This window comes from Agelaius phoeniceus, chromosome 29 (genome assembly GCF_051311805.1).
Source record: "Agelaius phoeniceus isolate bAgePho1 chromosome 29, bAgePho1.hap1, whole genome shotgun sequence".
In the NCBI taxonomy this organism is placed as follows: domain Eukaryota; kingdom Metazoa; phylum Chordata; class Aves; order Passeriformes; family Icteridae; genus Agelaius; species Agelaius phoeniceus.
The window spans coordinates 2758818-2770541 of record NC_135293.1 but is presented as its reverse complement, the minus strand read 5'-3'; the positions used below and the strand labels follow the sequence as shown (position 1 = coordinate 2770541).

At 63.9% G+C, this 11724-nt stretch overlaps 1 protein-coding gene across 1 annotated transcript; it reads left to right on the top strand.

The window, feature by feature from the left end:
- Positions 1-166: 166 nt before the first annotated feature.
- Positions 167-11259, top strand: HCN2 (hyperpolarization activated cyclic nucleotide gated potassium and sodium channel 2). Its single transcript, XM_054650195.2, has 8 exons — positions 167-728; positions 5743-6166; positions 6813-6974; positions 7589-7807; positions 8328-8474; positions 8723-8963; positions 9116-9280; positions 9395-11259. The coding sequence occupies exons 1-8, from the start codon at positions 250-252 to the stop codon at positions 10345-10347; spliced, it is 2790 nt and encodes a 929-aa protein (XP_054506170.2). The 5' UTR covers positions 167-249; the 3' UTR covers positions 10348-11259.
- Positions 11260-11724: the final 465 nt, after the last annotated feature.

Genomic DNA, 11724 nt, shown 5'->3' with positions numbered 1-11724 from the left:
GGAGCTGGATGTCCCATCCCGGTGACCGGTGCCGGTAACCGATCCCGGTGCTCGCGCCCGGTGACCGGTCCCACCGGCGAGGGCTGCGCCGGCGGGGGGAGCTGCGGAGCCGCCCGGCCCCCAGCCCAGCCCAGCCCAGCGCAGCCCAGCCCCGCCGCCCGCCCCCGGCCCGCCCCGGCCCGCCCCCGCCGCGGCGGCGGGCGCCACTCGGCCGCCGGTGGCCTCGGTGGCGGCGGCAGCGGCGGCAGGATGCGGGCGGGCCGCGGCGCGGCGGGCGGGGAGGCGGCGGCGGCGGCCGAGGAGGAGGCGGCGGCCGATGGGGCCAAGCGCAGCGGGGCAGCGGCAGCGGCGGCGGCCGCAGCGGCGGCGGGGCGGGCGCGGGGCCGCGGCGGGAAGGGGTCCCCGAACGGCGAGTGCCGGCGCGGGGAAGCGCCGCGGAGCCCCGGCCCGGAGCCGCCCCGCGAGCCCAAGGTCTCGTTCTCCTGCGGCGGCGGCGGAGCATCCCCCGGCGGGGCCAAGGCGGCCGAGGAGGGGGCGAGCGAGGATGCGGCCGAGGAGGTGCGCGGGAGCCAGGCCAGCTTCATGCAGCGGCAGTTCGGGGCGATGCTCCAGCCCGGCGTCAACAAGTTCTCGCTGCGGATGTTCGGCTCGCAGAAGGCGGTGGAGAGGGAGCAGGAGCGCGTCAAGTCGGCGGGGGCCTGGATCATCCACCCCTACAGCGATTTCAGGTGCGGGGGGACCCGCGGGGTTCGGCCGCATCCCGCGGGGCCGGGCCGGGAGCGGGGCTGCCGGTGCGGCCGGGCCGAGGGCACCTTGAGCCGCTGCCGGCGGCTGCGGGAGGGGACGAGGCGGGCATCCCCCTCCCCAGCGCGGCACGGATGCCGGGAGCCCTGGCGGTGCCTGAGCAAGGGCATCCCCTCGTCCCCTTGTCCTTCCCGGGCAGGTTCGGCCCGGCTCGGCCCTCCCGAGCCCCAGCGGGCCTTGGTTGTGTCCCCGGAGCTCGCTGGGGTTCGGTGTCCCCCTCCCTGGGCAGGGGGCTGTGCTTTGCAGAGCGTTGTGAAGGCCCCCCCCCCCCAAAGGAGGCCTGATGCTGTCCCTGGGGTTCAGCCGCTTTGAGGGGGACCCTCCGGGCTCCCGGCAGGACTCGAGCCCCCGAATCCAGCCTGTGTCTGCCTGGCGAGGAATGCCAAACCGGGGAGAAAGGCTCTGCAGCTCCATCTCCTTCCCTGGCGAGCTCCAGAGTGGCAAATGCTTCCCGAGCCGTGTGGAAGGCAGCGGGAGGGATGGCTGCGCTGTCTGGGGCAGGCAGCACGGCATCCTGCGGGGATGGGCACTCCGAGCCCCCGCTGGCATCGCTGCTGAGCCAGCACTGCGAGCGCCCTGCTCCAGACACCTCCGAGGGGCTGGAGGAGCCTTTGGCCAGGGCCTGGGGGGGCTCAGCCCCCCATCGTTGTGCTGCTGTGCTGGTGAGAGGTCTGGGGTGGCTCAGGGAGGCTTTGCTGGGTGCCTGAGAGGGGGACCCCCAGGCACAGCTCAGGTTCTGTGACACTGATGGGTCCCCCTGGGCTGGGTTTCCCTGAGGCAGGTGAGGTGGCCACGGGCTCAGGGCAGGGAGCAGCACCTTCACTTCACCTCCTGCTTCAACCCTCGTGTGCTGCTCCTGGGCTGCTCTGGCATCTTCCAGAGGAGCAGTTGGAGGCCTTTGGGCACCTCTCAGGGCTGGCTTCCTGCACAGGGGTGGGTTTGAGCCCTTCCACCCTGGGAATCTGCCATGGGAACCCAGTGGAGCCCCCTCCTCATCTCACCCAGGCTGGGCACTGGGTTCTGCTGCAGGTTTGGGGTGAGAATTGGTCACACTGCCCGGCCACTGCCAGCCCTGGGGCAGAGGGAGCTCCACTGTCCCTGCTGTGACAGAGCAGAGGTGGCAGTGCCAGGCAGATCCTGGGGGCTTCCCCTTCCTCACTCCCCGTGCTCCTCCTCATCCTCAGCAGCTGTGGGATGTTGGGGGAGGCTGGGAGTGGGGTGAGCCCCATTCCTGCCCTGGGGCAGAGCCTGCCCTGCTCCTCTGAGCTGGCAGAGCTGTGGCAGAGCCCACAGAACTGCCAAGAGCGGGGATCTCCCTCTGGTGGGCCTGCAGTGGGCTCGAGGCCTCAGAGGATTCCCCAGAGTGCAGCAGCATCACTCCCTGCACTGGTGCTTGCAGCAGGCAGGTGGGTGCTGGAGTGACCTTGGCGAGTCACCCTGGCTGTCCTGCCCTGCACGGGCTTCATCCTCCTGGAACGAGGGAGACTTGAAAGCCATTGGGGCAGAGTGGCTGCCTGTGTTTTGATGCTGGAAGTGGCGTAGGAGAGTTCCCTGCCCAGTGGGGAGGAGCTGCAGGCAGAGCCATGGCATCCTCCAGCTCCACAACCGTGCACAGGAACAGGATCGGCCCACGCCAGGCTGGGCTGAGGAACCAGCTCTGCCTGTGCCCCTTGGGGACATCCGTGCATCCCTCCCATGCTGCCCTGCCCTAAAGTAATCAAAAAAGCATTTATCCACTGATGATAATGGAGCATGACCTGGCTGTGTTTGCCCTGCATTTCCCATCTTAAGGGAAAATCATTCCCCATCTGTGACATCATTTCATAATCAGTGTTGTTTAGCAATCCTGGCTCCTCACGGCCATGGTGCTGCCATCGTTCACACACAATTCAGGGCAGATTTGCTCCAGGAACCAAAGTTGCTATTTACATAAATATTGAATGATGAGGAAGCAATCAGGGCGGCTGGTGAGATCCTGAGCTGCAAATCTGATCAAAGAGACCTTGTAAGTGTGTGCTGGAGCAGGGCCACCTCCTTTTGGGTGCTGGGCAATGTTTGTCACCCACTTTGCCTCTTCTGGAGGAGCAGCCAAGCCACGCCAACTCCTTCATTGCTTCTTTTGGGGTTTCTGCACCAGCCCTGGGGCATTGCTTTGGGAGCTGGTGGAGGTTTGGAGGTGGTGGCAGTGCCCATCACCCTGTGACCACCAAGGGGCTGCTCAGGGGTTACTCCACAGTGCTGGGCTGGGACTGGGGTTGGAGCTGAGCAGGAGGTTCTCTCCCTGATGATGATTTTCTGTTGCAAGAACCATTCCTGCCTGTGAATCAGGGGCAAAGATGCATTCAGAGCACATCCCTGGTGTTGCTTGGCTGGAGCCTTCCTCACCCAGGTTTGAATGCTTCCCTCTGCCTGGATGGTGCCCCCAGAGGGGTCTTGAGCAGAGGGACAGGGTTCTCCAGCTGCTCTTGCTGCTGCTGTGTGTGGCAGCTCTGGTGCTCCCATTGCCTGTGGTGAGGCTCTTGGGAGCTGGGCCCCTCCCTCTGCAGTGTCAGCTGCTGAAAGCCACCTCAAGGGGAGGACAGGCTGTGACCGACCTGGGGGATGGTGGAGGTTTGGGTCCTTGAGCAGCTTGCAAAGCCTTTACACCCCCTTCCCCCAGGGTAAAAACCTTTTCCAGGGGAGAGGGCACCAGTCCTTCATCACAACTGGTTGTACTGGGATCTGTGTGTTGGCCACCACTGCTCATCAGCTCGGGCAAACTTCTGCCACTGGCTGCACAGGCCACTTCTCACAGCAATCTCGTTTTTAGAATGTGAGTGTTTAGTGTGAGTTTGCAAAGTGCCGATCCTGCCTCAATCCTGCACCGATCCCACACAGACCCTTCACTGATCCCGTGCTGCTCCTGCCCTGGCTGGCATCTGGGCCCCACCAGAGCCAAAGGGCTCAGACCTCAGGGGCAGAGGAGGCTCTAAGGGAGCTCTGTCCTGGCGGGTGTCTGTCCCATGGGATCAGCACTGACAGGAGGGGTTGGATCATCCCTGGCAGTCCCTGGAGTTCCGAGTGCTGCCAATGGAGTTAAGCAGCGACCACCCTGGCACTGATGCCCCCCTCTAGGGCTTGGACCTGACTCTTATCTTGCCCAGGACCTCAGGGCAGCACCACTGAGCCAGGCCTTGGGCGGGTGATGGAGCAGGGAGGTGGCAGCCGCCTCTTGCAGGGGCTTTGGGCATCTCCTGTCATCATCACTGTCGTACAATTGGGTCAGAAGCGAGGGAGGGGTGTCGAGGATCCTGATTAATTTGTTTGCAGGTATTTTTAGTAGCCTGGATTGGATCTTTTTTCTATGCACATGAACCTTCCAAGGAAGTAGGCGCTGGCATGGCAGGCTGCGCCCCGGGGCGATCGCACAGGGTCAGCTGTGTGCAGGGGGGGATCAGGAGCAGTTATCTTTCTCTGCAGGCCGAATTCTGCCCTGGCTCAGCCAGATTGCAGAGGGATTGGAGCCAGAGGGGAGTTTTGCCCAGCTGGCGTGGTTATTTAATCTCTGTTCTTCGCAGCTTTGCATGGCTAATGCCCCTGTGGGACCCACGCAGCGCAGCAGGGTCAGTCTGAGCAGGAGCTGCTGGGGGTTTAGGGACAGATCCAGCCCCACAGCATCCCTGGGAGGTCGTGGGGGTCCAGCTGGCAGCCAGAGCTCAGTGTAAGGGTGCAGGGGGGGCACAGCTCCTCTGCCGAGGGTACCCTGGGGACCGCCCTGGTGTGAAGTCATCGTTTTGCAGCAGTGACATCACTCACGGTTGCCACGGCAATGTCTCACATGAGGAAGGTGTCATTGGAGAAAGGTCAGGAGCTGGGATGCTCAGCTCCTTCTGGCCCTGCGCTAGTCTGCGCAGTGGGGGGGGGGCTGGCGGTGGGGACCTGCCCCATCGCTGCCTCCCGTGTGCGTGGGGGGCTCCTCCTCATGCCCTCATCCCCCCGGGCACAGCGTGGCCGTGGCACCCCCCGCCCGTCCTGCCGCAGCTCCCGGGCTGGGCTGAGCAGGATGCGTGGGCGAGGGTCCCGCGTGTCCGTGATCGTGGCACCGAGGAGGCTCCCCCCAATCCTGCCCCCCGGCCGGGCAGGGCAGGGCAGGGGTGGCCTCGCCTCGTCCTGCCGTGACAGAGCCGCTGTGACCTTGCAGATGCTCACAAAGGTCACGGGTGGCCCGGGAGAGGGGGACGAGGAGAAAGGGGCGAAGGATGGGGTGAGGCAGAGGGGGGAAGAGGGGCAGCGCAGCCCGGGCAGGGCCGGGGGCGGGGGCGGCCGCTCAGCCCCGCACCGCCCGCGCGTCTGGCCGGGGCTGGGGCGCTGCCGCCGCTGCAGCCGTACGTGCTCCGCTGCACCGGAGCCGCGGCCGCTCCTTCCGCCGCCCCCGCGCTGCGGGCGGATCCCACCCGGCACCCCCCAAACCGTGACCCAGCCTGGCCCTGGCTGTCCCCAGGGCTGTCCCCTGTCCTTGGGTCCCCACTTTGGGAGTGCAGAAAGAGGGGGCTGCTCCCAGGGCTCTCGGATTCTGACTCTGCCCGGTCGTTTGGGGGTCCTCCAGCCCACGGGATGCCCCCGGGCAGCTCAGCTGGAGCGTGTCCCCCTCTGGTGCTTGGTGCCATCATTGTCCCCTCCCTCAGGACCTGCTGCCACGGGCCGAATCAGACCAGCAGAAGCCTTCAGTCCCATCCTCTGCCTCAATCAGGGGCTCTGCTGGCTGCAGGATCACCTTGGGGGCAGTTTGGAGCAGCAGGATGAGGTTTCTGGGGAGAGGAGGGGGTTCCTGTGCCTGAGCTGGCATTAGAGTGATGGTAGCTCAGTGGCACAGGTCCCTGAGGGCAGGGCATGGTCCCCTTGGCATGGAGGGGACTCTGGGGCACTGGTGTCATCCCCCAACATCTTCTCGCTCCCCAGATTTTACTGGGACTTCACGATGCTGCTCTTCATGGTGGGCAACCTGATCATCATTCCCGTGGGCATCACCTTCTTCAAGGAGGAGACCACGGCCCCCTGGATCGTGTTCAACGTGGTCTCTGACACCTTCTTCCTGATGGACCTGGTGCTGAACTTCCGGACAGGGATTGTCATTGAGGACAACACAGAAATCATCCTGGACCCCGAGAAGATCAAGAAGAAGTACCTCAAGACCTGGTTTGTGGTGGATTTTGTCTCCTCCATCCCTGTGGACTACGTTTTCCTCATAGTGGAGAAGGGCATAGACTCTGAGGTCTATAAGACAGCCCGTGCCCTCCGCATCGTCCGGTTCACCAAGATCCTGAGCCTGCTGCGGCTGCTCCGCCTCTCCCGCCTCATCCGCTACATCCACCAGTGGGAGGAGGTGAGGACCTGCTCCGGGAGCCTCTGGCAGCAGCTGCATGGCTGGAGAGAGTGGGAGCTGGGTTCCCTGACGAGCTGGCAGGGTGCAGAGGACCTGTGGGGCTGGTGGGTGGCTGTGACCCACCCTGGAGGGTTTGGGGCATCCCTGAGCTGTGATATAACACCCACCATGGGTGCCAGCATGGCTGGCACATGCTGGCACACCATCCCCTGCTCTGCCAGCAGTAAGACTCAATCCCCCTGCCCAGCTCAGCACCTCCTGCCCCTACCAGGAGCTCAGGGAGGACAGCAGGAGCCCCAGCCCTGTGGGGTCTCCAGCTTTGAGGGTCCTCCCTGCTTTGAGGGGACATGCTCAGCCTTGCTGCATGGCTCTGGCCATGCCCTGGGAGCTGCCCTGCTCAGTGCCCAGAGTATTTGTGTCTCCCTGATCCCTGTCAAGGCTCGCTGCCATTAGCACTGCCCGGGCGGCAGCGCGGCGGCACCCGCTGGCTATAAATAGGCAGGTGGAGCTCAGCCACCTCGAGTCCAGAGCCAGGCCAGCCACAGGAGCCTCTTCCAGCTGGGGCCATGCAGGTCAGTGCCCTGAGCAGGGCTGGGCACTGGGGACAGTCCCCAGGCTCACCTCCTGCCATGCCACCCACCCCCAGATCTTCCACATGACGTACGACCTGGCCAGCGCCGTGATGAGGATCATCAACCTCATTGGGATGATGCTGCTGCTCTGCCACTGGGATGGCTGCCTCCAGTTCCTGGTGCCCATGCTGCAGGATTTCCCCCAGAACTGCTGGGTGTCCATCAACGGGATGGTGGTGAGTTCCATCTGCCCCACACCGCGCTCCTGCCTGCTCCCCAGGGCTTCCACCCATCCCCACGTCATCCATCCTCCATCCTCCAGCCCCAGGAGATGCCATCCCCCGTGGGCCAGGGCAGAGGAGCACAGAGCACCCGGCCCCAGATGCTGGTGTCACCCTGGTGAGGTCTCACAGGACCTGGAGCAGGGGATTATCAGGGTGGGAGGAATATGCTGACATGGGGCTCTTGGCCCCATCCCCTGCTGCCTTCTCCTGCTCATTAGCCACAAAGATGCTATTAATAAATAATGGCTCCTGTTTCTAATTGCTGCCTCTCAGCCCTGCAGCCTCCTGCAAATGGCCCTTTTCCCCTGTCTGTCTCATCCTGTTTCATCAAATTTCCATCTCTGCTTTGTTCCGCCTGGCTTCCTCCTCTTCCTCCCCTGCCTGTCTCACCCTTTTCCTTCCCTGCCTACTTCGCTGGGGGAGTCTGGAAAGTTTGAAAACTTCGCTTTTCAACAAATTCCTATTGCTGGGAGAGAACTGGGACTGCTGATGGAGCCAGGGCCCTCAAGCAGTGCTCACCACACACACACACACATGCATGGCTGACATTGTCCCTGTCACTGCAGAACGACTCCTGGAGTGAGCTGTACTCCTTCGCCCTCTTCAAGTCCATGAGCCACATGCTGTGCATCGGCTACGGGAAGCAGGCACCTGAGAGCATGACAGACATCTGGCTGACCATGCTGAGCATGATCGTGGGGGCCACCTGCTACGCCATGTTCATCGGCCACGCCACCGCCCTCATCCAGTCCCTGGACTCCTCCCGGCGCCAGTACCAGGAGAAGGTAGGGCTGTACTGGATGGGGCCACAGCTTTGTCCCCTCCTGGAGCCATGTGGGGTGAGGGTACCTGTGTCCGTGTTCACAGGGGTCTTAGGATGAGGGAAGAGATGAGGCTGTGACTCCATGTTTCAGAAGGCTTGATTTATTATTTTATTATATTGTTAAAACTATACTAAAAGAATAGAAGAAAGGATTTCATCAGAAGGCTGGCTAAGAATAGAAAAGGAAAGAATGATAACAAAGGCTTGTGGCTCAGACTCTGTCTGAGCCAGCTGGGCTGTGATTGGCCATTAATTAGAAACAACCACATGAGCCCAATCCCAGATGCACCTGTTGCATTCCACAGCAGCAGATAACCATGGTTTACATTTTGTTCCTGAGGCCTCTCAGCTCCTCAGGAGGAAAAATCCTAAGGAAAGGATTTTTCATAAAAGATGCCTGTGACAGGTTCCCAGTCAGGAGCAGGAGTGGGACCAGCCCCGTGCAGTGGGGATGGCCCAGCTGACAGCAGCTCTCCCCACAGTACAAGCAGGTGGAGCAGTACATGTCCTTCCACAAGCTGCCCGCTGACTTCCGCCAGAAGATCCACGACTACTACGAGCATCGCTACCAGGGCAAGATGTTTGATGAGGACAGCATCCTGGGGGAGCTCAACGAGCCCCTGCGTGAGGTGAGGGCTGGAGGGCTGGAGGGCTGGGAGGAGGATGGGGATTACCCCCACCTGCCAAGGGAAGGCATCCCCTGCTCCTTGCTGTGGGTCCCACCAGCTCTTGCCATGCCTGGGGTCAAACGCCTCTCGCTGCAGCTTTGCAGCTCTGTATGGAAGCATGTCCATGCACAATCTGCATGCCAGGGCGTCCATGAGACTGGGGTGGGGAAGCACATCCCAGCTTCCTGGGCTCACCCACTTCCCCACAGGAAATCGTGAACTTCAACTGCCGCAAGCTGGTGGCCTCGATGCCGCTGTTTGCCAACGCCGACCCCAACTTTGTCACGGCCATGCTCACCAAGCTGAAGTTTGAGGTGTTCCAGCCGGGTGACTACATCATCCGAGAGGGCACCATCGGCAAGAAGATGTACTTCATCCAGCACGGGGTGGTCAGCATCCTCACCAAGGGCAACAAGGAGATGAAACTCTCTGATGGCTCCTACTTTGGGGGTGAGCACTGGCAGGACTAAGCCAGGGTCTGTGAGAGTCACTAGGACACCTCTGCTGTCCTAGGGCACCCAGTGTGTGGTGGTTCTCATACCCTGCCCTGTTTTGTTCTTAATGGTGGAGTTCTGACCTCAGCCCTGGTGTTTTTCCCCCAGAGATCTGCTTGCTGACCCGTGGCCGGCGCACGGCCAGCGTCCGTGCAGACACCTACTGCCGCCTCTACTCACTCTCTGTGGACAACTTCAACGAGGTGCTGGAGGAGTACCCCATGATGAGACGGGCCTTTGAGACTGTGGCCATCGACCGTCTCGACCGCATCGGTAGGACACAGGGGGACCTAGGGGGGATGTCTTGGCAAAGGGGAAAGCTGTGATTCCCATGGGAACCCAGCACAGCCCCAGCACAGGGTCTCAAGGTGCTTCCTCTCCCTGTAGGGAAGAAGAACTCGATCCTGCTCCACAAAGTTCAGCACGACCTCAACTCAGGTGTCTTCAACAACCAGGAGAACGAGATCATCCAGGAGATCGTCAAGTACGACCGGGAGATGGTGCAGCAGGCGGAGCTGCAGCAGCACACGGCCATGTACAGCCCCGTCCAGCCCCAGGTCACCTCTGCCATCGCCACCCTCCAGCAAGCCGTGGCCATGAGCTTCTGCCCGCAGATGGCCAGCCCGCTGGTGGGCTCCATGGCGCTGGGCTCGCCCCGCATGATGCGCCGCTTGCAGTACGCCCAGGCCGTGCCCAGCCCCTTCGCCGTGTCCCCCGTGCTGCTGCAGCAGAGCCCCCCGCCGCAGCCGCAGCCCCCCGTGCCCCATGCCAACCCCTCGCCCTCGCAGGACCCGGCGCAGCCCACGGCCCTGCCCGCCTCCACCAGCGCCTTCGCCGCGGCCGCGGCCAGCCCTCCGTCCCAAAGCCCGCTGGCCAGCCGGACGTTCGCCTACGGAGGTGCCCCCGGGCCGCTGGGCTCGCAGCTGTCCCTCAGCCAGCAGCCGGCGCCTGGCTCGCCGCAGCGCCTGGCCGCCCACAAGAGCACACAGGCGCTGCACACCAGCAGCCTCAGCCAGGATTCGCGGCCCCTCTCGGCCTCGCAGCCCTCGCTGCCCCACGGGCTGGCGGCCGGCAGCACCCAGAGCCCCCCGGCGTCCGCCCGCGAGTCCAGCACCTCCATCGGAGGGGGCCCGGCCGCCGCCTCGCCGGGCCCGGGCCCTCCGGCCGGGCTGCGGGCCCAGGCGCCCTCACGGGGGGCCCCGGCCCACCCGGCGCCCATGGGCTCGGGGCTGACAGCGCCGCCCGCCCTGCCGCAGGACTCGGCGGCGGCCCGCAAGGATTCGGCGTCCAGCACGCCCGACACGGACCCGGCCAAGTCCAGGCTGTCTTCCAACTTGTGACCTCCGCGCCGGAGGGGCGGCGGCGGGGAGCCCCCCCAGCTCCCCTCGCCCTGCGCCGCCGGGTGAGGGCCACGGCCGCACCGCCGGCTGCCGCCCCCCGCCACGGCGCCAGCCCCGCTCCCCCGGTCCCTCCTGCCACCCGCTGCAGAGCGGGGCAGCTGCCGAGGGTGGGCCTGGGGCTGCCGGGCCCTCTCCCCACCGCGGGGTCACTGGGCTGAGCCCCCCGGGTGTGTCGTCTCCGACCAAAGTCTGACCCTGTCGCCCGCTCCCTGCGGCGAAGCCCCGCTGCCCCCTGGCCTCCCCGGCTGCCCATAGAAGCCACAGCTGCATTCTCGCCATGACCAACTCTGTGTATGATATCTATGACCTGAACACATCCCTGTGTGTGACCCGCAGGACACCTCCCTGGGGCTGTCGGCGCAGCCCCGGCGCCGCGCGTGTCCCTGCGCCCCTCTCACAGACCCAAGGCGAGGGGTGATGGTCCAGGACTGGAGGTAAGTTGGGAAGGGTCTGAGGGATGGTCGCCCTGAGGCTTTTGAGCACCCACGAACACACTGTCCCCCACTCTGGGGCTGGGGGTGAGCACAGCCCCGTGTCCCCATAGGCAGCGCTAGGACGGAGGCAGGCGCTGGAGCCCGAGCCCTGGGGCTGGGGCAGGCACCTGCCGAGCGTTCCAGGTGCCTGTGCGTGTGTTGTGTGTGTGTGTGGGTGTGCGTGCAGGTGTGTGTGTGCACGTGTGCCTCGCTGCCTCGCACTCTGGAGCCTTCCACATTGAATGTACCGCGAGCGCGGGGCCCGCGCCAGCCCCGGCACCCTGCGGCCGAGCAGCCGGAGGGACAGGGCCCCACTCCAAGCGTCCACTTTCCCATCCAGCCCATCCTGTGCAATAAACGTCAGCAGATGACAGAGCTACGCACGACTCCGGCTCTGCTTCTTCGCCACCGTCCCTCCCCGCCGCGCCTCCCGCTCCTCGTGCCCGCCCCGGGAGCCGGAACATTGGGCACAGCCCCAGCTCAGGCTGTGGGATGCAGCTTTGTCCTTTGAAGAGCTGTGTCCCTTGCCAGGAAAGCCACAAGGTGAAAAGCCTCTGCCAGCTCCAGCAGCAGCCAGGAAGAAGCTGAGTGTGAGCCTGTGGTTATGGGGCACAGCTCCAGCTGCAAGGTGCAACTATCTCCAGCACCAGCCTGGTGGAGAGGAGGTCTGGGAAGCCACAGTCCAGTGAGAAAGGGAGGGTCCTGGCTGGAAAAGCTGCAGTTGGTCCCTGTGAGTCCAGTTCCTGCTGTAGCTGCACTGGCACAATTCCATGTTTCTGCTACAAAAGCGTTTTCAGAATGTGACACCCTGTGCCCTACCAGTCAGCAGAACAGGGCCAGACTG

Coding starts and splice junctions, on each gene's coding strand:
- HCN2 (XM_054650195.2), top strand. CDS start 250: ATGCGGGCGGGCCGCGGCGCGGCGGGCGGGGAGGCGGCGGCGGCGGCC. Junction 8,964..9,115: donor TGATGGCTCCTACTTTGGGG/GTGAGCACTGGC, acceptor TTTTTCCCCCAG/AGATCTGCTTGCTGACCCGT. Junction 9,281..9,394: donor CGACCGTCTCGACCGCATCG/GTAGGACACAGG, acceptor CTCTCCCTGTAG/GGAAGAAGAACTCGATCCTG.